The sequence below is a fragment of the Grampus griseus genome, assembly GCF_964374135.1.
Source record: "Grampus griseus genome assembly, chromosome: 11".
In the NCBI taxonomy this organism is placed as follows: Eukaryota; Metazoa; Chordata; class Mammalia; order Artiodactyla; family Delphinidae; genus Grampus; species Grampus griseus.
This window is the reverse complement of record NC_139005.1, coordinates 91,150,672-91,174,543: the sequence shown is the minus strand read 5'-3', so window position 1 is coordinate 91,174,543 and position 23,872 is coordinate 91,150,672. Positions and strand designations below refer to the sequence as shown.

Below are 23,872 nucleotides of genomic sequence, written 5' to 3'. Positions count from 1 at the left end.
GCGTGGCGGGCCGGGCCGGGCCGGAGATCGTGTGTGCGCGTAGGGGCGCGAACGAGTGCCCGTCGCGACCCGCCGGCTGCCCCGAGTCGGGAAGCCGGCCTGCCAGCGACCAGCGGCGACCGCCCGCCACCGGCGAGGGGGAGCCGGGCCCGCGCGCGCACGCACGTACGCACGCGTGGGCGGGGGCAGGCGCGCGCCCGCCTGTCGCGACAGTCGGGGCCGAGGCCCAGGGGGAGGTGGCCTGTGGCGGGTCGCCGGGCTCCCGGAGGCGAGGGGGGCGCGGGCGGATGGCGGAAGGCGCCCAGCCGCAGCAGCCACCTCAGCTCGGGCCCGGCGCCGCTGCCCGGGGGATGAAGCGGGAGTCGGAGCTGGAGCTGCCGGTGCCCGGAGGGGGAGGAGACGGAGCCGAACCCGGCCTGAGCAAGCGGCCGCGCACCGAGGAGGCGGCGGCCGACGGCGGCGGGATGCAGGTGACCATGCGGGGCGGGTGCCCAGTTACCGCGGGGGTGCGGCGCGGGGGCCGCGGGGCGGCTCGGGGCTCCCGGGCTTGGAGCGGGGAGGGCTGCCCGGGGTCCCGGCTTGGAGGTGGGAGGGGGCCGGTCGGGGCCTGCTTGGAAGGTGGGGCGAGCCCCGGCTTGGACGCGAAGGGTGCAGGTGGAACCTGGTGTGCCCCGGAGGGTCCTGATCCCTGAGGGGACGGGGGGCCACGTCGCATCAATAGGTGTTGGGAGGAAATTGAACATGCTTGAGATGGATTCCATTTCTTCAAACCCTTCCTTAGTTCCTTGGGGTCGGGTGGAAGCCAAGAGATCCTGGGTCTGGTGTCCAGAGAGCCGGAGACCCAGTCAAGGACGGGGAGAGAGTGGTGGAAAACCTTCCGCAAAGAGGGAGTACCTTTTTGTCAGCCCCTCGACACGCAACTGGGATGGAGAAGGGGAGCGACATAGAAAGGAGAGGAGTGAAAAGCGAGAAACCTCCTCGAGAGCCCAAAGGGGATGTGGCTTAGGTTGTGGGTTAAATCAGTTCCACAAGGAGTGTGAGAAGTACGAGGAGTTGGGTAGTGTTAGGGGACGCCGTGGTGCTCGAGCTCATTAACTTTGTGGAGCTACTGAGTCTGGCGACACAGGACCTGCCCCTCCTGTACTTTGCCAGTTGCATTTTATATAGCTGGGGCACCTACTAGTTCTTTAATGTCCTGGGGTATAAAAGAAAATTTATAGGGTTGTTAGAAGACTGGATTCTGAGTTGTGGACTCAGGGAGAAGCTGGTTGATTTGGATAGGGACTGGCAAATGTAGTGACGATGTCAGTTGACTTCGTAATTGGAGGAAGATCGTGAAACCTTCCCAGGTTTTAGGATTTGGTCTCTGTTCAGAACATACTTACTATGAAAGGGTGAGGCTTACCTACCAGCAGTCGTTTAGACTTCTGCCGAATTCTCTTAGAATCACAGAATGTTAGAGATAGAAGGAACCAGAGACATCATCTTTGACTGGAGTTCTTAACCTGGATAGACTTGGAAGATTCTTATGCAAAATAGAACTCTTTGGTGGGAGAAAGTCAACAGTTTTCATCTTTTTTTATTCAAGTCCCAAAATGTTTTAACTACCTCATTGTACAGATGGGGAATCAAAAATCCAGAGCAGACTAGTGACTTGCCTAGGGCCACTCACTTAGCTGGTAGTAAAACTAGAGCTAGAAGCCTAGTCTTCTAATTCCTATTCCTGTGCTCTCTCCATTACAGCACTCTTGGAAATCTCTGCAGTGCTAAAAGACTTCCTGTGCTCTTCTCTCTCTGCTTTTCAAGGCTCTGTCTGACTTCCTGTGTTAGAGACGGAGCTGTATTTAAGCCTGGCATGTTTGCTGTGCGCTTCTTGGTTTCCCTTGCAGAGGCCGCTCTATTACTTGTGTTGACTTGGGTAAAGTGACCCTCTTGGTGTTTATTTTTGAATTCTTTTGTTTCGTTTGCCTCCTTTTGTTCTCCATTTGAACTCCCTCAGGCAGAGGGCTTGTGAGAAGTAAAAGCTCGGGCCATGGAGAAAATATAGAGGAATATGGGGAGACTTAAGGTGAGGTGGGTTAACGCTGGATGACGAGGAGAGAAGATTGGATGTGGGTGCTGGTGAGCATGTTCTGCTTGGTGTGTGCATAGATCTGTGTCTGTCTGTATTCATTTATCGTTTCTGTCAATCGTGGTTAATAGTGAGACTCCCACTGCCTTCCCCACCTTTCCTTCTGGGGCCCATTGTTTGCTGGTTGCCTTCAAATTGGCCGAGGATAGTAGTATTTGGAAATGGAGCAGTGTATAGGGACTTTGGAGTATGCAGAGGAAGCAGTGGATTAGGTCCTTTGGGTACAGATGGGCAACTTAGAATTATCCCACAGAGAATCCTTTTTTCACTCTGTGTACTTGTGGATCTTTATTTATTTTTCAGTTTATGCATTCTCATTGTTGTAGTTCCAATATACCATGTGACACAGGTATTCAGATCATCCTTGATTTAGCCCCCTACCTTCAACTACCTGTATGGTTCTGGGAAAATCCCTTTGGGGGCCTCTGTTTCCTTGGTTGTAAAATACAGTGTTGGTACAGGATGATTTCTAAGTTATCTCTAAAAAAATATGTCAAGTTCCCTGACCTTAAGGTACTTGGTGTCTGCAATCTAGGTGGGGAGCCAAAATGGGTGAAAAGTTATAAAAAAAGAAAAAAGTGCACGTGTGTGGGTACGTATATGTATGTGTATCATACATAGGTATGTATGCATATCATATATATATGTAGATATATATGTATATATATATATGTGAATTTTTTTGGTAAGTTCCAGAGGAATGGAAGTAGAGATACCACAGGGTAGATGTGTGTCGCAAGACATTGCAAAATTTAGAGCCAAAGCATGCAGAGGATTTGTGCCACTGGGGCCAGAAGAAAGAGGTGGTCATTCTTGCCAAAATGGTCAAGGAAAGTTTTATGGGGAGGTTGAAATTTGAAGTATAATTGGGAGTAAAGGAAAAATAATGTTCATGAAAAGATAAAATTTAAGCCTAGGTCACCTACATCCCTGGGACCTTCCTATCATTCTGATAAGAAGGATAGGATATTTAATATTCATTTAATTGATGTTTATTGAACAGCTGCTAAGTGCCAGGCCCTGTTTTAGAGCCCAGGAAATATGGTAGTAAACAAAACAAAGACTCCGCTCTCATGGAACTAATATTCTAATTGAAAGGGACAGACAGTAAAGAAATCAACTATTATTTGGTGGTCCTAAGTGCTAAGAAGAAAAATAAAACAGGGGAAGGGGTAGAGAGTGGTGAGGAGGATGGTTAGGGCGTCTCTGATAGGTGACCTTTGGATGACCTGAGGGAATGGTCCTGTTCAGATATTTAAGGGAAGAGCGTTCAGGCAGAGAACTGTGGGTACAGAGGCATTGACGGAGGAGTGCCGCTTGATGTGTTTGAGAACAAGAAACCAGTGTAGCTGGAGGAGAACGAGCAGGGGTGAGGCAGTTTTAGGAAATATCAGCGGTGTAGACATGCCTATAGGCCCACGTAAACATACACATAAAAAATCTAGAGTAACTTGCTTTTTGGTATATGGGTTTGTCTTAAAGCACATGTTTTTTTTCTTATATCTTAACACAAATGGAGTTTCTCGGAGGTCATAGCTCTTCTGGGACGCCTTCCCTGACAGCTTAGTTCACACCAGTCAGACCCTCCTCTTGCCTCCTGTTTGTGTTGATGCTAAATTATGCATCATCTTGTATTGTCCTTTCATTGTTTTATTCTTGCTTCCCTAGTGATGCTGTAAGCTTCTAGAAGACAGGAACTATATTTTCTTCGTAGTTATCCTTTGTAATACCTCACAGTTTTGGGCACATAGTAAGTGCTCAATGCCTGTTAGGTTGAAGTTGAAATTTTACCTTTTTTAAATAATTAAGGGATAGAAAAAAATCATGAAATTTAGGGGTGAAAGTTCTTTCCAGAAATTCCCCAATCTTTTGAGTGTCAAAGGATTAACCCTTTTTTTTTTTTTTTTTTTTAACAGGAGTTAATTTCCCAAGACTATGGCTTAGAGCTACAGCTCTAAGCTGCAGATTCCAACCCTGTTGAGTTACAGCCACTAAACTTTTGGGATAAATCATTACTTCCCCAAGTGGAGCACCAGGGACACAAGAGAGTCTGTGGTGCTTCTGTTATAATCCTTATGCTAAGAAGGAACCCTAGAGAGGAGAGGACGGGTCACTCCTTTTCAAGGCCAGTATCCAGAAGCTTTATGTGGATGGCAGAGGAGTTCACACAGCCCTGGAAACAGTTTAGAATTAGAGAACCCTGCACTGTAGAGTAGGAGGGAAGAGACAAATTCAACCTGAAAACTGAAACACAGCTTGAGAGATGTAGTTAGTTGTTAAAGGGGGTATTTGGAAATATTGTACTCTAACCTGGTAGAAAGTTAAGTGAGTTATATATATAGATATTAGAGGTTTGTTTCACTTTAAGCACGTCTGATATATGTGAAAAATTTGGGCTTTATTAAACATACCGGGGAATAAATTCTTTTGTTCAGCTCTTCTAGTGAATATAAACAATTTGATGAGCAAAAATTCAATTTTTGTGCAACTTTCTAGGAACTTAGCTGCTTCATAAGGCAAGGTGCACCTTAATTATTATTTATAGCTTTCAGCAAAATTCTTTATGGTAGTGAAATGTTGGAATGTGATTGTTACATGGCTAACTAACTGCTTCTGACCATAGAGTCATAAATCCATTGTAGCTAAGTGAGTTCAGAAGTTGTTCATGTTAGTGGTGAATCAGCCACTAGTAGCAGGAAGACTTTCTGGTCTCAGGGAAGGGCTTCCAGGTAGCCTGTAATTGCTCTGTAGATACTGTATTTCTTGAAGTACTTTATCTTCCCATTTGCTTGGTTCTGGGTTTCTTTCCTCCTAGGTGGATGTCTCTTTGGACTTCGAGCGTTTGGTGCTGAAACTGAACGTGGTGCTACCATTTGGGTAGAGTTATAAAAACGATGTGCTTTCCTTCAAAGTGATTTTTTGAACTATATCTCACTAAAATTATTGAATTTTTCATTTCTACATGTCTTAATCTGCTTAGGCACCCTAACAAAATACCATAGACTGGGTGGCTTAAACAACAGAAATTTGTTTCTCACAGTTCCGGAGGCTGGAAGTCCAAGATCAAGGTGCTGGCAGATTTGGTGTCTGGTGAGGGCTCTCTTCCTGGCTTGCAGCCAGCTGCCTTCTTGCTCTGTGTGCTCTGTGCTCACATGGCCTTTTCCCCATGTATGCTAGTGGACACACACACACAGAGATCTCTTCCTCTTCTTATAAGGGTCCTAATCCCAACATGGGGGTGCTACCCACATGACCTAATCACCTCCCAACAGCCCCACCTCCAAATGCCATCATACTGTGGGCTAGGGCTTCAAGATATTAGTTTGGGAGGGGACACAGACATTCATCCCATAATACTACCAGAGTGGTAAATATTGTAGTTGGAGAAATTGAGGCACAGTCATGTAAAAATTACTAATTTCTTTCAAGCCTCACAAGGAAGCTTGTGATTGTGAAACTGGGAATGTCTTTGAGAAGGAGAAAGATCTGAATTCAAAGTAGAATTATTCTTCATGGCAACTCAAGAGATTAGCCTGAGTTGAATTTGTCTCCTAACTTCCTCTCCCGTTTTTCTAGCCACGTTGTCATTTTTTTTTCTCTATCATACTGACATGTGAACACAACAAAAAGCTAACTAGAGATTTAACTTTCATTTTGATATAAAGCAGACTGATGCAGACAGGCCTCAAGATTACAGGGCTGGGAAAGAAATTCAATGTACTACTTGGTGTAAACAAGAATGTTGCTAGTGAATCTCTGGTTTGGCATCTCTCAGGCCATCAGTTTGATATCAGGCTTTAATAATTTGTGGAAAAAGTAAAGATGGTCATTTTAGTGAATGGACTTGTTTGAATTGTTTTTTGATATGCATTTGTAAAGCGTGGTAAACATCTTTTTCTGGGGCAAATGTGTACTTCCTTCAGAGACAGAAGGGAAGAGCATGCGAGACGGTGGAAAGGAAATGGCAGTAATTGGAGCGTGAGCAAACAGATGGAGGAGGGATGGCCAGTGCATGTGGTGTTTAGGTGGCCCCTAGGAGTATTGAGTTTCCTATTCTTCTCCCCCACAGCCCCAGTACAAGCAGGCAGCTTACATGGCTAAGGTTTCATTATCTAATCCATCACAGATCAGCCTGAATAAACCCATTGGCTGGCGCTGATCTAGTTAGGAGGGTAGTGCAAAGCTGCTTGAGCCAGGATTGGGGCAAATCGGATCAGAACTGCCATGTGAATCCTGGACATATTTCTGTAATTTGGGTGGTAAAGTAGTTTGAGAAATCATTTAAGAGAGCGCAGCGAGAGCAAGCAATCAGCCATGAGTGTTTTCAGATGTTGTCTAAGAGACCCTGAGGGGAAGGGTATGGAGGATTTGATATATTTCACTGGAGTATAGTCAGATTGCTTTGATTATTTGAGTCTGAACAGTTTTTGGCCACTAATGCTCAGGAGTGACCTTTTTGGAGCATTTGAAGATTCCAGTTGTGATCACTCATTTGTGTCTTCTCTGAGTGATCCCTTCATCTGAGACTGTATAATGTGCTTCCCCTCTCAATTTTTAAAGGGGAGATACTGTTGCTATTATTATTACCAACCTTAATAATATGTCATTATGTTTGTTATCCATACATACTTGAAGTATGGTGTAGTGAAAGAAACACTATTTAGAATTTCTCATATTGGGGTTTGAATCCTGGTTCCTCCACCTACCAACCAACTGAATGACCTTTGGTAAGATATTTAACATCTGAGCTCCTGTTTACACATCTGTGAACTGGGGGAATTAACTGCATACGCTGATGAGCTGCTATAATGAGAAACTGAGATTATTTAAAGTTCTCATCATGGAGCTCGGCAGTAAATGTTTATTTCTTGCCTCCCTTATAACCTGCTACACAGCACTCAACGAGTTCCTGCTTACTGCTCAATCAGCATGGAGTGGTTAATGTGCTTCTGATTTATTAAGTGCCGGAGTTGGGAGTTACCTGAGATGAGCATTGTGTGAAACCGGGAAATCTAATTGGTTTGACATCCACGTGGAGGAGGCGAATGGACCTGGTCATGGTGGTCTCTCCAATGAGAGGAAGAGGAGACATTCTCTTCTTTGCTAAGGACTAAAAGGACTCCTGAAATGTCACTGTCCCTGCATTGGGCATGTGGACATTTCAGGAAGCTGTGGGATCTCTCCTGGGAGTGTGGGTGACAGAGGCACTGGCTGTTTTGGTGGTACTTGGGATGCAGGAGTGGCGAAAATGTCATTTTGTTCCAAATTTTATAAGGTTTGTTGGTTAAATGTATTGCATCCAATAGATGGCACGTTTTGTTCTCATTTTTGTTTGTGGAAATTGGGCTGGGATGCATTTGTCTCTTGTGGTCTCTTTCTGGACTCTTCAAACCCACCTTCCTGACTACTAACAGATTCATCCATCTAAAAGAGCTCAAAATGATTTGATAGCTTATCTTTGACTTGTGGATAAAGTCCATTCCGTTTGGCCTACCAGGTCCTTCTGGCCTGACTTGTGCCTGCCTTTCCAGCTTCTTTCTACACTCCACCTCCAAGTCCATGGCAAGGGACTTGCAGCTTCCTGAGCACGCTGTGCTGCCCAGGCTCATTCATACCTCTGTGCTTTTGTTTCTGTTCCACCTGAAATTCCTGCCTCACATCTCTCTCTCATTTGTAAGGCTCAATCTTCAAGAATAAGTTGGGATACTGATTCCTCCTGGATGCCTTTTGTCACTGCTCCCATCCCTCCCACATTCTTGCTGCTTTCCAGAACATCATGTCCAGACCTCTGTTTTAGGACTTTTAGATTAACATTTGTTCAACTGTCTGCCCCTCTACCCCCCCCAGACTGTGAGATCAGGGGAGCCTTTGGGATCCATAGGATCTCGCACTGTGCCTGGGCCGGAGTAAGAAACTGTCGTTCTTGTTGAAGTGAACTATGTCTTCCTGCTCCTCGGTTGGGGCCAGCAGATGGCTTTAATTGTTTTTCCAGATTTTCCCTGGGGGGTCTAGTCCTTGGTCTGCTTTCCAGCTCCTCTGAAGACTAGGTGTTGTGGGATTTGTGAATGGTACCTGATCTTCCCATTGATATCAGGGTTAAAGGTGAGAGAGGGGTCTTTGAAAACCGGAGCTGGGGTGGAACTTAACTGCCGAATGTGTCGGGTGGGCATGGCAACCTGATGTTTCATTTCCTGTGCTCAGATATTAATTGAGAGCACGTGCATATGTATAAAAAGTGCCTTTGTGATGGGGTGGCTGAGGAAAGTAGAGGAACCACACGATTAAGGGGCAATTAGAGCTAACCTGTTCCAGTTCATTGGAGCAGGCTGTTGACCTACCTTTTACGGTGCTGCTGAGAGATTCTGGAGTGTTGCAGTTCAGATGTATTACCACCATTTGGGAGTAAACCCATTTGATCGACTGTGGACTTCAGCCTTTCCGTTCCCAACCAGTGAATTTCATAAGCTATTATAGCTTGTTTTTATGGATGCAGGAAAAATACCCAACTGAGACACCTCACGGAATATATGCTATTTTTCAGATCATTCTTTGGCTATGTTTGAAAATGAGGATAATTGATGCGTTCTTTTATTTTTATTTTTTTGGTCTGCGTAGGGTCTTAGTTGCTGTGTGCAGGCTTTCTCTAGTTGTGGCAAGCCAGGGCTACTGTTTGTTGCAGTGCACAGGCTTCTCATGCAGTGGCTTCTCTTGTTGCAGAGCACGGGCTCTAGGCGTGTGGGCTTATGTAGTTGCAGCAGGCGGGCTCAGTAGTTGTGGCTCGCGGGCTCTAGAGCGCAGGCTCAGTAGTTGTGGCACACAGGCTTAGTTGCTCTGCGGCATGTGGGATCTTCCCAGACCAGGGCTCGAAACTGTGTCCCCTGCACTGGCAGACAGATTCTTAACCACTGTGCCACCAGGAAAGTCCCTGATATAGATCTTTTAAATCTCAGCTTTGGAGACAGATTCATAGAAGTATTTTACAGGAATCTTCTCTCCCTGGCCCTTGCTATCCCCACCTCCTTCCCTTTCAGCTTCTGATTTGTGCTCCTATGTAATCCTCGCCTGTTTTCCAGCCTTGAGACTTCCCTTGCTAGTTTAGTTGGGGCCTCTTTAAAGGCAAATGGGCATACTTTATAGTGCCTCTGGCTTTTTGGATTCTGAGTGAATAAAGCAGGTTCTAAAAAGGGAATGAGAGAGACCAGTTATATCACTTCCTTCTGACGTGTTCTGCACATACGTGGCATCTAGAAATTTCAGCTGAGGATTCAAGGCACAGCACACATGATAAGTACCACTTATGAAGTAGATGACAATTTTGAATAACCAAATGATAATGGTTGAGTAACTGCTTAGAAACCTATTTTCCCAAGGGTGGAAACCGAGCCTTTGAAATTTAGACTTCCACATGGGTGTGTTCAACCATAATACTCGGATTTTTTAGGGACCTAAGTCCCTAGATAATACCCTGGTATGTGGGACTTTTCCTATATAGGGGCTGGTTCCCTGGTTTCTGCTTTGCCGAGGAAAAGAGGTTTTGCACTGAGTATTGGATATTTTATTCCAAGCATATGGTTTTTGAGGAGGCATACTGTTTATTTTTCTTTGGGGCTGCATTGATTTAGCTGGATCCTAAATTGTTAATACCACAAGCAAAGCATGATTTCTTGTGAGGGATGGGCGGGGGAAGCTGTGGGAGTCTCTCAGCTTTGGGGTTCGGGGTGGGGAGCAGGAGCCACGCTGGTAGAACGAGAGGAGCTGCACACGTGGTCTCGGGGCGCCGTGGGGTTTGCATGTGGGCTCCAGCGCATGCTGGAGTTGGAACACTTTTGGAACTGAGGCTCATGGGAAGTTCTTCCAGTTGCTTTATTTTGAGCAGCTTTTTCCTCTGCAGATCGGCAGCTGTTTGGAGGAGGGGGCATTCGTTGCTGTCAGCCAGGATGATTTCCAGAGCAGACCTGTATGGATTTCATTTAGGGATTTATTTCAGGGGTATGTGGCCTGTCGTGAGTCAAGAGGACTTTGGTTCCATTTTCCTGGAAGTTGGTGGGCTTCTGTGAGCCTGCTCTATTTATCTTGGATGGTTAGGCGAGTAAAAAAGCAGCTGCATAGTTAGCCCTTGTTGCAGGGAGCTTAGTTTCATAGGTCATCCTCTCGGGGATTTTTGTACAGTCACATTTACAGCCTTGAGTTTTCTTTGCCTTTTTTCCCCGTCTCTTTTTCCTTCTGAAGTTCAGTGCTCCATAAAAATTCTGAGGAAGGTGGGTAATAATTTGGGGTAGAAGACAGGAATTGTTTAGTTTCCTCCCCACCCCCATTTCTTGCCCAGCCTTCCCCCACCCCCATCCTTTGCAAAAGAATCTGCAAATGAGGTCGCTTATCCCCTTGTCAGACTGGCTTGTCCCCTGATCTGTCTGAATATGTGGCTTTGACAGCTTTTACCTGCTATTTCTTGGTTTCTAGGGGAGGGGATAGTAAGATCGTGTGATTTCAAAGCAAGAACTGGCGAAATTGGGAGACGTCTTGTGGTGGCTCCCAGCACCCACAAAGCTGAGCTCATTGGCTTGCACCTCATACAGACTTCCACGAACTCTGTCACTGTCGGTGGCTGGCACGATGGCCTTGAGGACTTTGTTGGCACTTCAGGAAGTCTCCACAGTGGCTGCCTCTCACAGTGGGAGCGCTGACAAAGCTTATGGGGAGTCGGTAGCACTTGTTTTGAAAGTATGACTCTGGTCTTAGGCTGCACATCTCTGTGAGGGGTCAGAGGTGGCCTTGTGTGAAGAATGGAGAGCAGTGCTCTACACCTGTCACTTAGGTGGCCCATTTCGTATTTGTCTGTGTTTGCTACCCTCACATACAAATTTTATGGTGTGTTTTGTATGTTGTGTTCACACTTGAAGCCATAGCCTGATTTGTGACTTTTAGTAAGGTAATTTGGCTAATCTTGGTATCATCCTGGACTTCGAAGTGATGCTGGTCATATTTAAAAGGTCTGTGTCAGGGCTTAGAAGTTGATATTTCTGTTGATGGCCTCCTCCCCTCCCCAGCTGCCGCTCATTATTCATTAGATACACATCTTTTGTCCGCTTACTTTGTGTTACAGGTCTTTAGCTGCTGTTGTGACACTAAGTAGATATTTTTGCTGCAACATTTTGGCTCTGAGCTGGCTGTGTTTTACAGTGTTGCAGGTTAGTTGGTTAACTTTGGCATGTGGTGTCCACAGAGCAGAAGCCTTTCAGAGAGGTGCTTATCACGGACCATTAGTGATTTTTGTCAGCTGTATAAAAATGCTGTGATTAACCAATACCCAGGTATCCATGTAGGTGAACAGTTTTCCTGTATGCTTACTTGGCACTTCTCTCTCTAGGAGTAGTCGGGAGTAAGTGTTCCCTGGTAGGCTTTGTATTTTAATCCTGGGAAGCCTGTTTTAAGAAACCTTTATATTTGATTTTCTTGAGGTTGGTGTAGGGATCATTTACCCTTACTGAATTTTAGCTTCACTATGAATTGTTTTCTGCAGTGTTAATTTTAGGCAAATAATAAATACTTCTTTGGTTTAACGGTATCCCAGAGTTTGAAGAAACCTACAAAAATTGATTGGTCCAGCGTCTTGTTTTAAGCAAGGAAATGGTCTAATTCATGTTATCCCAAGCCGTTTTTTGTTGATTGCTCCTTGTGAAATGATAATAGGTGTCATTCTGACACACACACACACACACACAGAGTCAAATAACTTTGGAATAGGGTTAAACAGAATTTAAACTATCTCATTTTACTTTTCATAAGCAGATGTTGTGACGCTATATTTATAAAAACATATTTAGTGAAGCATCTTCCTCTCTTCCCTCTTCTCCACCTGCCCTGTTAGTTTCTTGTTATTCCTCCCCCTTTCTTTTTACACAAACACTAGCATACTCCACACATTGTTTTTGCACCTTGCTTTTTTCATTTACTGTATCAGGTTACTTTTTTAATGTAACAGGGTCTGTTAATATTTTCATTAATGATTTCTGCTTTTTTTTTGTGTGTGTGTGATGCTTAGAAAAGTTTTTCCCACTCTAAGATTATAAAAAACAGAATGGGCTTACAGACAGACAGACCTGACTTGGACCCCTAGCTTTTCCACATCACAGCTGTGTGATCTTGGTTAAGTTACGTAACTTTTCTAAGGCTCAGCTTCTTCCCTTATAAAATATGTTATAGGATTGGTATAAGAATTAAAAGAGATAATGTATGTAATGTGCTTAGTTCAGAGCCTGACACGTAGTAGGTGTTCAGTATACAATAGCTGTTTTTATTATAATTACCAAGCCCTGTTTTCTTATATCCCAGTGCTTTTTGACTTCCTTAAAGGCAGGAACAGTCTCTTAATCTTTGTATCCTTGGTTCCTCCATCAGTGCCAGGGATAACTAATAATAATAAGTCGGTAAACGTTTGTTGAAAAAATAAATCAACCTTTATACAATCTTTTTTTTTAAATTTAATTTATTTATTTAGTTTTGTCTGCGTCGGGTCTTAGTTGTGGCATGCGGGCTCTTCGTTGCAGTGTGCGGACTTCTCTCAAGTTGAGGTGCTCGGGCTCAGCAGTTGCAGCACGCGGGCTTAGTTTCCCCGCAGCATGTGGGATCTTGGTTCCCTGACCAGGGATCGAACCTGTGTCCCCTGCATTGGAAGGCGGATTCTTAACCGTGGGACCACCAGGGAAGTCCCCAATCTATTTTTTAAAATGTCCTTAATAATTGTTGTTGCTTTTTTTGTAATCATCATGTCTGGATGTACCTAATTCTCAATAATTATAATTATACTTATATGATGTTTTATAGTTTATAAAGTGCTTTGACACAAGTCTTAACTTATTCCCTGTAACAAGCCCAGAAGGTAGGTGATTCTCCCCATTTTTCAGATGGTGAAAATATACATCTCTAAGCCTCAAGACAGGGAAGTGGCAAAACTGATGCTTGTACCCAGATATTATGGCTTTTTATCCAGTAACTTTTTTGCTGAGCTTCATGTCTCTTGGACCAAAGGGTATGATTGATAAGGAATGGAGTGAATATGTGCTTCATTGTATGCCACATGTTTAATATTGAAAACATTTTACTCATTGCCTGACAGTGGATTCATGTAGCACTTGAAGTCAACACTGAACCCCAGTTTTATTCTTCAATAATTTGGATCTAGCCAGTGTTTTGAATTGGGATTTTGCTCAAATTTATCATGTACTTGTATGTGCCAAACATTGTGGGAGAGACTTTATGTGTTTATCTCACTTTCCTGTAGTACATATTGGGAGGAGTTAGATGGGATAGTTGGTTGCTGTATGTATGGTAGTTTGTTATTGTTGTTTGTTTTTTGCCTTAAAGTTATCAGTCTCTAATTTTATTATCAATCAAGTAATGGGTCAACAATAGCTAAGTCAATGGATTGATAATGGTGGGTAGTGTAAAATCATGAGAGCTGAGGGCATCTCAAAGTTACCTGGACCAGCTCTCTTGTTTCAGTCAGGTGAAGTAGATGCTGTGCCCATTTTTATGGAGAAGTTATGTCAGGCTCAGAGAGGGTATGAGAGAGCAAGCAATAAGCTCAGACTTTCAGCTTTAGGACTAAATAAAATCTTTCATTTTTTATTCTTTTTTTGTAAAATTTATTTATTTATTCATTTATTTAATTTTTGGCTGCATTGGGTCTTTGCTGCTGCACGCGGGTTTTCTCTAGTTGCTGAGAGCGGGGGCTGCTCTTTGTTACAGTGCATGGGCTTCTCATTGCAGTGGCTTCTTTTGTTGCAGAGCACGGGTTCTAGCATGTGGGCTTTAGTAGTTGTGGCACGCGGGCTCTAGAGCGCAGGCTCAGTTGTTGTGGCCACGGGCTTAGTTGCTTCGCGGCAAGTGGGATCTTCCCCGACCAGGGCTCGAACCCGTGTCCCCTGCATTGGCAGATGGATTCTTAACCACTGTGCCACCAGGGAAGCCCCTCATTTCTTATTCTTTTCTACTTTTTGGGTGTGATTTCTCTGGGAGTTTCTTATATGGAGTTTTTTTTTCACCTTTTACATTTATTTTTTAAACATGTAATGTATGTTCACGTGGTTAATGATTCAAACTATGCAAGAGATTGAAGAGTAAAAAGTCTCTGCCTTTTCCCAGCTACCTAGTTTCTCTCCTCGGAAGTAACCAGTATGGTTGGTTATCTGGGTATCTGTCCAGAGATAGTATCTACGTAATATTTTCTCCACCCCCTTTTAAAAACTCAAATGGTAGTATTAATATTCATATGCTTTTCTTTTCTCTATAGTATTTGGAGATCATTTTATATCAGCTTGTAAACTTTTTTTCTCTATTTGTTAGGTTTCTGGAATTAGGATTATTCTGTTCTGCTCTACTGAGATAACTACATCTAAATGGCTCTGGGAAGGATGACTCTGATTAGTACAGGATCTCATAAAGTAAGAGTCTATGTTTTTATGGAATCATGGAATCACAGGGTCAGAGACCTAATCTGCATCTCTCTTCTCTCATGTGAATATCCATAAATCCCTGACTGATGATACCTTTTAAAGTTGCTTGAGTACAATGTAGGCATCTTCAACTCTCCACCTGCTCCAGTCAGCTGCTCCTGGTCCTGTCTTTTTGTGGTAGTAGGGCCCATTTGGGGTCAGATATTCCATTTGTCATTGAGTTAGTAATGATACTCTGGATCTGCCTTGAGTCATTGCATATTGAATCTTAACTGCAGTGTGATTTTATTCCGTGTGACATCTTCTATACCAGACATATCCAGAATGCCTAAGTTTATCCTGATTGAATGTTATTGCTGTCAGGAGGCTGTTCAGTGAACCAAGTTTGGTGCTGAATTGTGAGAAAGAAAGGTTTGGTTCCTAGTAGGTGTTTGCATCTCAGCAGCCATAATTGCTGTTAGTTTCACTTTACTCCTGTGTTTGTGGAAAGCCCAGGATTGAGTGAATGCTCTTCATCCCTGGAATATGACCAGTCTGTGACTGAGACTCGATGGGAAGTAAATAGATATGGTTCAACAAACAGGGAATATTTTTCTTTTGTTTTGTGGACAATAGTGGATTCTAATTCAGACATAGAATTAAGGATTTCAAGCTTAGGCTTTGATTCTAGCTCAGTTAACCTTTACACACTTCTGCATTTAAAGACGTGAACTAAAACAGTGCTTTTCAGAGTTGGCTTCTGCAATGGACCTTTGTCTTCACAAAAATGTTATAGAGGAGGTAGCATTCCAGCTGTTTGGAGAATGAGGCCAGTGGGGATGTGTCTTGCATTCTGGATGAATGTTGACCTCCATTGTGTGGTGATGCTAATCTCACACATACAATCTTTCTGGTCACAAGGCTTTGCAGGGAGTGAATTAGGCCCACTCCGTCTCCATGACCCCACACAGTGAATGGAAGCAGGCAGGGCACCAGATGCTGTGTTGCTTCCCCTGTTGCGTCTTCTTCACACTCGGTGTAAGGTTTCCAGGCATTTGTGCAACCTGAGAGCAGAAAGTGCCTGTCTTAGCAGTCGAGAGATGGGTTGGCAGGTGGCTTAAGTTACTCCATGTTCCTGATAAGAGCCACTGATGCAGGCTGGTGGCTCCTGTGGGGTGGGAGCTGTATTGCCAGTGCCCTGCCCAGCAGGAATGGTGGTTTGGGTCTCTGGTGTTCTAGGACTCCAAGGATGTACCCAAAGGCAGTTTGAGAGGTCTGGCCAGCATCTCTAAGGAAGTAGCACAATTTAGGAAGCACATCTTGCTTTAAAGGATATGGGTCTTAGGAAATGGTGGCACACAGAGGAAGAAGCATCAACATTGAAAATCTGAAGTGCAAACCCGAGGAATAGAAATGGAATTTTATTATTCCACCTCTTAACCTAAAACCCAGTTGTAGAATTTATTGAGTCAGGTAGTGCTGGGCGCAGTGATGACTAAGACTTGGACTTGCAGTGGGAAAGTGGATGTATACACAGATAATTTTAATACAATGTGATCATTCCTCTGAGGCTTACACTGAGCATATGTCAAAGCCTGGTGCTCTGGTAACATATATTCTGTGTGCCACTCTATCAGAGCAGTTATCACACTGTATTAAAATATTGGGGTAAGAGGTGCCATTCCGCCTAGGTTCAAATTCTGTCTCTCCACCTACTTAGCTGTGTGTCCTTTGGGCAAGTCACTTATCTCCTCTGTGCTTCAGTTTTTCATCTGTAAAATGGGGATAATAATAGTTTCTCACAAGATTGTTGTGAGTATTAGATGAGTTCATAGAGTAAATATAATATGCTTAGAAGAGTACCAGGTCCACGGTAAGCGTATATAAGTGCTATCCGTTGTTACTGTGGTTGTTACAGTACCAAACAGGGGCACTGGAGACCATGGCAGACCCACGACCAGTGGTGGTACAGAGGTCACCACTGTATTCACTTACTGTATTCACCGAAATATGTTATTCTGTATTCATAATACTGTATTCATTACTGTATTCACCGAAAGATTTTTTGCGGTGACTATGCCAGGTACTGCACGGAAGCAAATGAATGAAATGTTAACCGGCTATGTGACTGTGTACAATACGTGATGAGAGTCAATTATTTGGCAAGTGTGTAAGTAAGAGGAATATTGATGTGAGAGGCTTCAGTATCCCATGGCAGTTTCAGAGAAGGGATCTTGCTGTTGCTTTGGAGGCCTTTTAGCTTTCTTGACATTCTGAGTATAGGTTATGTATCTTACTTTAAGGTAGGACAGTACTTGACTATTTCAGATAGGTAGGTATCTTTCCTGTTTTTTAAAAACCTCTAGGAGAAGGCATGTTAGATCAGAATCCATCCATCAATCCATCTATCAGTCCTTTCTTACTTTCCTCTCTCTCTCCTTCTCTACAAGGGAAAAATTGCTAATATTTAAATCACTTCCCTTGTTCTTTATATTAAAAGTAAACTTCTCATGTTGTACAAAAGGCCTTACCCTTTTGCTCAGTCATTCATTCATTTAATAACATTTGAATGTTTATGACATGCTAGATGCCAGGATTATGGAGATAAAGGAGGTTCTTATGGAACCTGGGAGGCTTATTGGGGAAGGTTTCTGGAACAACTATACAGTAAAAGAAAAACTTGGTAGCACAGTGTATTATAAGGGTGTAGGTAGAGAAATAGGTACTTACATTGCTGGTGGGGTGAAAAGTCGCATAACTTCCACAAAGAGCTATTTAGCAATGTCTGTTAAAATGTAAAATACATATATTCTTTGACCCAGCAGCTCCATCTCTAGGAATTAATTCTACAGATACTATTGTGTCTGTGTGTAAGAATACACAGTACAGAATTATTTGAAATAGCAAAAGGTTGAAAAAAATCCAAATGCTCTTTAACAGGAAATCTGTGAATTAAAATAAGGTGCATTCTTAAAATGGAATATCATGCAGACATTAAAAAGAATTAGACAGCTCTATATAAATGCATTTAGAAGACACTAAAATACATTAAGTGTGAAAAGTCACGGTGCTGAAAAAAGTGTATAGTTTGTTACTATTTGTGTAATGAAAAAAGTATATATCCGTATACTTAGTATCCATATACTTAGTACACATAGACTCTCTTTGCCAGGAAATGCAAGATTCTGGTAACATTGGTTGCCTCTTGGGAGGGGTATTGAGTGATGAAGGAATGGGTTGTAGGTGAAGATTTAATTTTCACTGTATACCTTTTGTGCCTTTTGAATTTTGTATTACATGCATGTATTGTTTTTAAAATAAAATAGTTTATTAAAATTACATAGGAGGGACTTCCTTGGTGGTACAGTGGTTAAGAATCCACCTGCCAGTGCAGGGGACACGGGTTCGAGCCCTGGTCCGGGAAGATCCCACATGCCACGGAGCAACTAAGCCCGTGCGCCACAACTACTGAGCCCATGCTCCACACCTACTGAAGCCCGCACGCCTAGAGCCTGTGCTCCACAACAAGAGAAGCCACCGCAAGGAGAAGCCGGTGCACTGCAAAGAAGAGTAGCCCTGCTCGCCACAACTAGGGAAAGCCTGTGCGCAGCAGTGAAGACCCAACGCAACCAAAAAAATAAAATTAAAAAAGAAAAAAATTACATAGGAATAAGTACAGGAGCTACTTATGATCCTTGAACTTGCTAATTTTCATAGAAAAATGAATAAAGTTACGTGTTAGAGCAAAAGTGCGAATTCTGCTTACCACAAGCAAAGAAAAAGTAGTACTGGTGGTGGTACATGGTCATTTAAATTTTGTCTGTCACACTGTTTATTGGTATATAGGATGTTTCCAGTGCTTTTAACTATGTCTTATTATATTTATTTATTTTTTTGCGGTACACGGGCCTCTCACTGTTGTGGCCTCTCCCGCTGCGGAGCACAGGCTCAGCAGCCATGGCTTACGGGCCCAGCCGCTCCGTGGCATGTGGAATCTTCCCGGACCTGGGCACGAACCCGTGTCCCCTGCACCGGCAGGTGGACTCTCAACCACTGCGCCACCAGGGAAGCCCTATTATATTTATTTTTAACGGTCTTATTCAGTAAGGATAAAACCTGATTATAACGAAAATGCTGATATGAAAAGGTGGATAAATGTAGAGATGAATAAAAATGGAGGTGATGTTAGAAAATGGTAAATGTTGTATATGTGTACGGGATGATTCATTCAACAACAGATGATAATAAAGGGCCAAGTGCAAATCAACATGAGTTGACAAGAAACAAAACAAGTCAGAACCACTACCATAAGCCTCTCTAGTTTTCTTAAGAAATGTCCCCTCACTAGAGGTGCACCCATGGGTTCCTTGGATTTTTTTCACGTTGGAATTTTATGAACTAATGGACTTAGGAGCAGCCTTTCATTCCAGACATAACCTGATGGTAAATAAAGGAGCTTCTGTACCCTGATAGGAGTGAGTACAGGGTTTCTATGGCAGCATAATAGAGGAATTCTTAGCCAGCCAGGCTGGGATGGGGGCAGAGAGAGCATTCTGCAGAAGCCAGTGGTGAGTACTAAGTGAGTGAGCAGGGCTTAGGCAGGTAAAGGAGAGGGAGGCTCAGGCCATCTGGGCAGGAGAGGCAGAATGTCCAGGGATCAGGTATGAGAGGAACTTCACTGGGTCCGTGGGGAGGGCAGAGGATTTTCCCAAACTGCCTTTGGTAGTTAGTCCCTCCTCAGACAGCCATCCCCTTGCAGTCATGTACCATTATTCACGAAGCTGACTAGATGATGGTGATTGGATTATCCTACCACTCTCGGAGCATAACCTCATAGTGGTAGGGGAGTAGAGACACTGTCTTAGTTCATCCAAAAGAAAAAAAAAGTAAGAGAGAGCAAAGAAAACCTGTATTTGATTATGTTGTATATATGTAGATGTGCCTTCTAGCGGAATTACTTTTTTTTTTTCCCTTGTCTTCATCCTAGAAGAAGCTTTACTCTATTTGGAATCACAGTTTGAGTGCTGCATGGACACAACTTGAACCTTATGTTCCGTTTCATTATATTTAAATTTATGTGATGAAGCACTTTCTACCACTTAGGCATGCATCTTGCTCTTCATAGCATGGAATGCTGTAACAAAATGTTTTGTCCATCAGAGGCTTTCTCAACATTTTACGAGTGTTTAAGTGCTTAATCTCCACAGTGTGCAGGGTAGGTGGCAGGTAGTCAAGTGATATTTTTTTCACGTATCTTGCATATTCGCGTGTTTTGGTTGTTCATGCCTCTTAAGGAGAAAGTTTCCCCTTTGAAGCTGAAATACCCTATGCTTTGAATCCAGTCAAAGACAAATTATTCTGGAAAGCTTGAACCAAACCTGGTCAGATGCTTCTGAGTTATGAGAGAGGGATTGAAATAAACTTTTTCAGCTAAAAATAATTTTGCTCACAAGTTACCAAAAATGGCCGACTAGAAATGCTTTTAAGGTACTTGTCTAAGCTACCATAAGCCAAAGGTCAAGAAAAAAGTTTAGAACACATTTTGAGAAATGATTGGCTCTATTTTGCCAAAGCTTTTGCCAAGCTTCTTATTCCATAATTGCCCTGGGAGACAGAAACTGGTGGAAAGTGTTATGCCTGAGATTCACTGGGGACCTAGACGTTCTTCAAGTGGAACACGTAGGCTGCCTGTTTCTTCTGACAGTAAACTCATACTTCTGGGAGGCATTAGGGTTAGATGAAAATGAGACCCTTAATTCTAAAGATATTGTACAGTTACCTATGCTAATTAATTATTTAAAACCTATCTTCTGTTGCAGAGCAGTTCTTACTCTCAGGGAATATTTGTTAGTCTTCACAGAGAGCCAAGTGCTGGGTCTTTAGCACGTGGTACTGCCATTGATGCTCTGTTGTTCTGTTAAGGTACTTCTCTGCATCTCACTGAATAGTGGAATTAAGAATCACTCACAGTTATGGGCAGCACTTTCTATGTGCAGTATGATCAGTTGTCACTGGAGTTTATATTTATGCTTCATTCTAAAACTTCAGTGTACCTTACTGATTACGCAGAGGGTCCCTTTGCAGCAGCAGTTCGCACCACTGATTGCTGGTGGTAGCCTTGAGAAGGCATGTTGACTCTCCTTAAGGTTGCTTAGTATTGTAGAATAAAGTCTTGATTTAGAATAAAATTTAGAGCTTTTTTCCTTATAAAAATTGTTCTTTTAAATAGAGCTAATATAAAGCCATGATGTTTTTCCTTCCTAAATTTAACACGTATTTATTGAACCTCTAATGTGTATGAGGTAATGAGAAGGGAAGTTGACCGAGCTCATGTCAGAGGATCTCTCTCTTCCTTCAGTTAGAGAAGAACAGTAGCCTGTAGGCAGGGATGGTAATGACACTCTGAGATGGTGGAGAAATTTTAGAGGTAAGTGTTGTTCCAGTGTAATAAGCATTCATTAAAAAGTAGAATAGGGCTTCCCTGGTGGCGCAGTGGTTAAGAATCCGCCTGCCAATGCAGGGGACATGGGTTGGAGCCCTGGTCCGGGAAGATCCCACATGCCGCGGAGCAGCTAAGCCCGTGAGCCACAACTACTGAAGCCCATGCGCCTAGAGCCTGTGCTCCGCAACAAGAAGCCACTGCAATGAGAAGCCAGCACACTGCAGTGAAGAGTAGCCCCCGCTCGCTGCAACTTGAGAAAGCTGGGTGCAGCAACAAAGACCCAACGCAGCAAAAGGTAAATAAAAAAATAAAAACAAGTACAATAAAAGGATTGCTAAGTCTCAGTTAAGTGCCAGCTTGGATTGAGGTGGTCTTGGTGATTTCTTAACTTTATCAGACAGTACTCAGAAGCCCACAAGTGTAGCTAAGTGCACGTTACCCTGGGCTGAGCGTCAGTAAACTGGGACAGACAGCTTCAGGTGGAGGAAAGGGGTGGGAGAAGACAAAGGATAGGGAGCTTGTGACACGAGTTTGAGATCTTGATGTTAGAAGAGTTTAGGTAGTGATTATTCCTAAGGAATGGTGATCAACTGGATGATTGTGATAGAGGTCAAGTCCCCTGGAAATAAGTAGGTTGAAGAACTTGGAGGCTTTGGAAGGGTTGTCAACTGGAGGTTGAGGAAGTAGAATGATGTGTAAGCATTAACTCAGTAGTTCTCGACGGGGAGAGGTTTTGCCCCCCAGGGGATGTTTGGCAATGTCTGGAGACATTTTTGCCTCTCCTAACTGGAGTTGCTGCTGGCTTCTAGTGGGTAGAAGCCTGGGATGCTGCTTTAACACTTGAAAATGCATGGGGCAGCTCCCTACAATGAAGGATGATCTGGCCCAGAATGTCAATAGCGCTGAGGTTGAGAAACCCTGCATTAACTTTAAGAGTTGTTGAGTAAAGGCAACAGAATATGATTATTTCTCTCCCCTTCCTCTCTGTTTCTTAAAACAGGGACCAGCTGTTAGGTAGAACTTTTTGACTTATTATAGGTGGCATACAGTTGTTACCCAATAAATGTTTGCTGAGTGACGAATGATATGAATTGATAGAAAAGCAGCAATGGGGAGCAGAAAGAATGCCAACTCCTAGCAACGGCCTTTAGGCTTTGGAAGACTGTGAGGTATACATATGGAAAAAATGAATTAATATTAGGATGCAGGAGAAGTATTGAGAGAGTGAAGAAGAAATCAAAGTTGTAGAGGTGTGGAAAGGGGAGCTACCAAGGGGCCCAGTTGAGCTGGTCGAAAGGCAAAGAAGGGGGTGAGAAGGAGCAAAGATTTTCATTGTATGTAGGGTTCAAGAGTTCCAGGAGAGGTAGTTGGAGATGGGTCTTTTTTTTTCTTTTTTTTAAAAATACATTTATTTATTTATTTATTTATGGCTGTGCTGGGTCTTTGTTGCTGTGTGCGGGCTTTCTCAGTTGCGGCGAGTGGGGACTACTCTTCGTTGTGGTGCCCGGGCTTCTCATTGCGGTGGCTTCTCTTGTTGCGGAGCATGGGCTCTAGGTGCACGGGTTTCAGTAGTTGTGGCATGTGGGCTCAGTAGTTGTGTTGCATGGACTTAGTTGCTCTGTGGCATGTGGGATCTTCCCGGACCAGGGCTCGAACCCGTGTCCCCTGCATTGGCAGATGGATTCTTAACCACTGTGCCACCAGGGAAGTCCCAGGATGAGTTTTCCGAGGAAAGTTATTGCAGGTTAGCAATCAGGAAGAACTTACTAATGTAGGAGCTTCTTAGAACTAGAAGAGCCCTAAAGTTCCTTTTGGAATGTTGGTGTGATAGAAACCTTAGTAGTTTCTGTTACGTTCTGGGAAAATTCTATACATGTGTATACATATAGATGTACATACATCTTTGTATACCTAAAGTCTCTTCGTTGCTTTTCCCTGAACAGAACATCTTGCAGGATATTTTGTTTCAGTTTGTACAGAGCAACCTCATTCTTCTGAAATGACCACATAGTATTCCATAGTAAGTTTTTTTGTTGTTGTTGTTGTTGATGTTTTAAAATCATGATTTGTTTAAAAATTTCCTATTGCTGGACATTTAGGTTGTTTCCAGTCTTTTGTTAGTAGAAGCAGTGCTGCTTATATATATGTTCTTGTGTCTGTAGGTAAGTATATGGGGACAGATTCTGAGAAGTGGAATTGTTGGGTCTCTAAGGGTATGTTCATTTAAACTTCTGATAGGTATTGCCAAGCAGCCTCCAAAAGTGTATACTTCTATGAACAACGAAGTAGAGTGACTTTTTCCTATCAGCTTGGCAAACTATATGTTACCATACTTTGATTTTCACCAGTCCAATAAGTGAAAACTGGTGCAGTGATTTTTTTGTATTTTTGAAAAAGGATCTGTTTTTAAAAAAATATGTTTAAAAATTACTTGTGTTTCTTTGTCATGAACTGAGTTTTGAAAGAATTTTTTTTTTGGTCAGTAAGAACTTTTAAAAATTAAGGAAATTAGCTCTTGTCATTCATGTTACAAAATTTCTCAGTTTGTCATTTGTCTTTTGAGTTTGTTTATAGTATATAAATGTATGTATACGTGTTTGTGTTTTAGAGCCAGATAAAAACATTTTAATGTAATCAAATATATAAGGTATTTATTTTTAAGCTTTTGGATCTTGTTTCTTTCTGAGAAAGGCCTTGTATACTGAGATTTAAAAATAATGTTCTGTGCTTTCTTTTAGTGCTTTAACAGGAAAAGCTGGATTTTAGTTTTGGTTCTATCATTTATTACTTTTGTGACATTGGGCAAATTATGTAACCTCCCAGAGCCTCAGTTTCCTAAACTGGAACGGTTTGATCAGATGATTT

General features: G+C 43.0%; 1 protein-coding gene across 26 annotated transcripts in view; it reads left to right on the top strand.

Annotated features, from left to right (window-relative positions):
• Nucleotides 1-287: 287 nt before the first annotated feature.
• Nucleotides 288-23,872, top strand: part of RBFOX2 (RNA binding fox-1 homolog 2) — a gene marked incomplete at its 5' end in the record, with an annotated part of 262,448 nt that continues 238,863 nt past the window's right edge. For all 26 annotated transcript variants that reach the window (XR_014297427.1, XM_082665972.1, XM_082665965.1 and 23 more), the window contains one exon: nt 288-470. Coding sequence is in view for 25 of the 26 variants with exons in the window: in XM_082665972.1 (XP_082522098.1) it covers nt 288-470 (183 nt within the window). The remainder of the gene's footprint in view (nt 471-23,872) is intronic.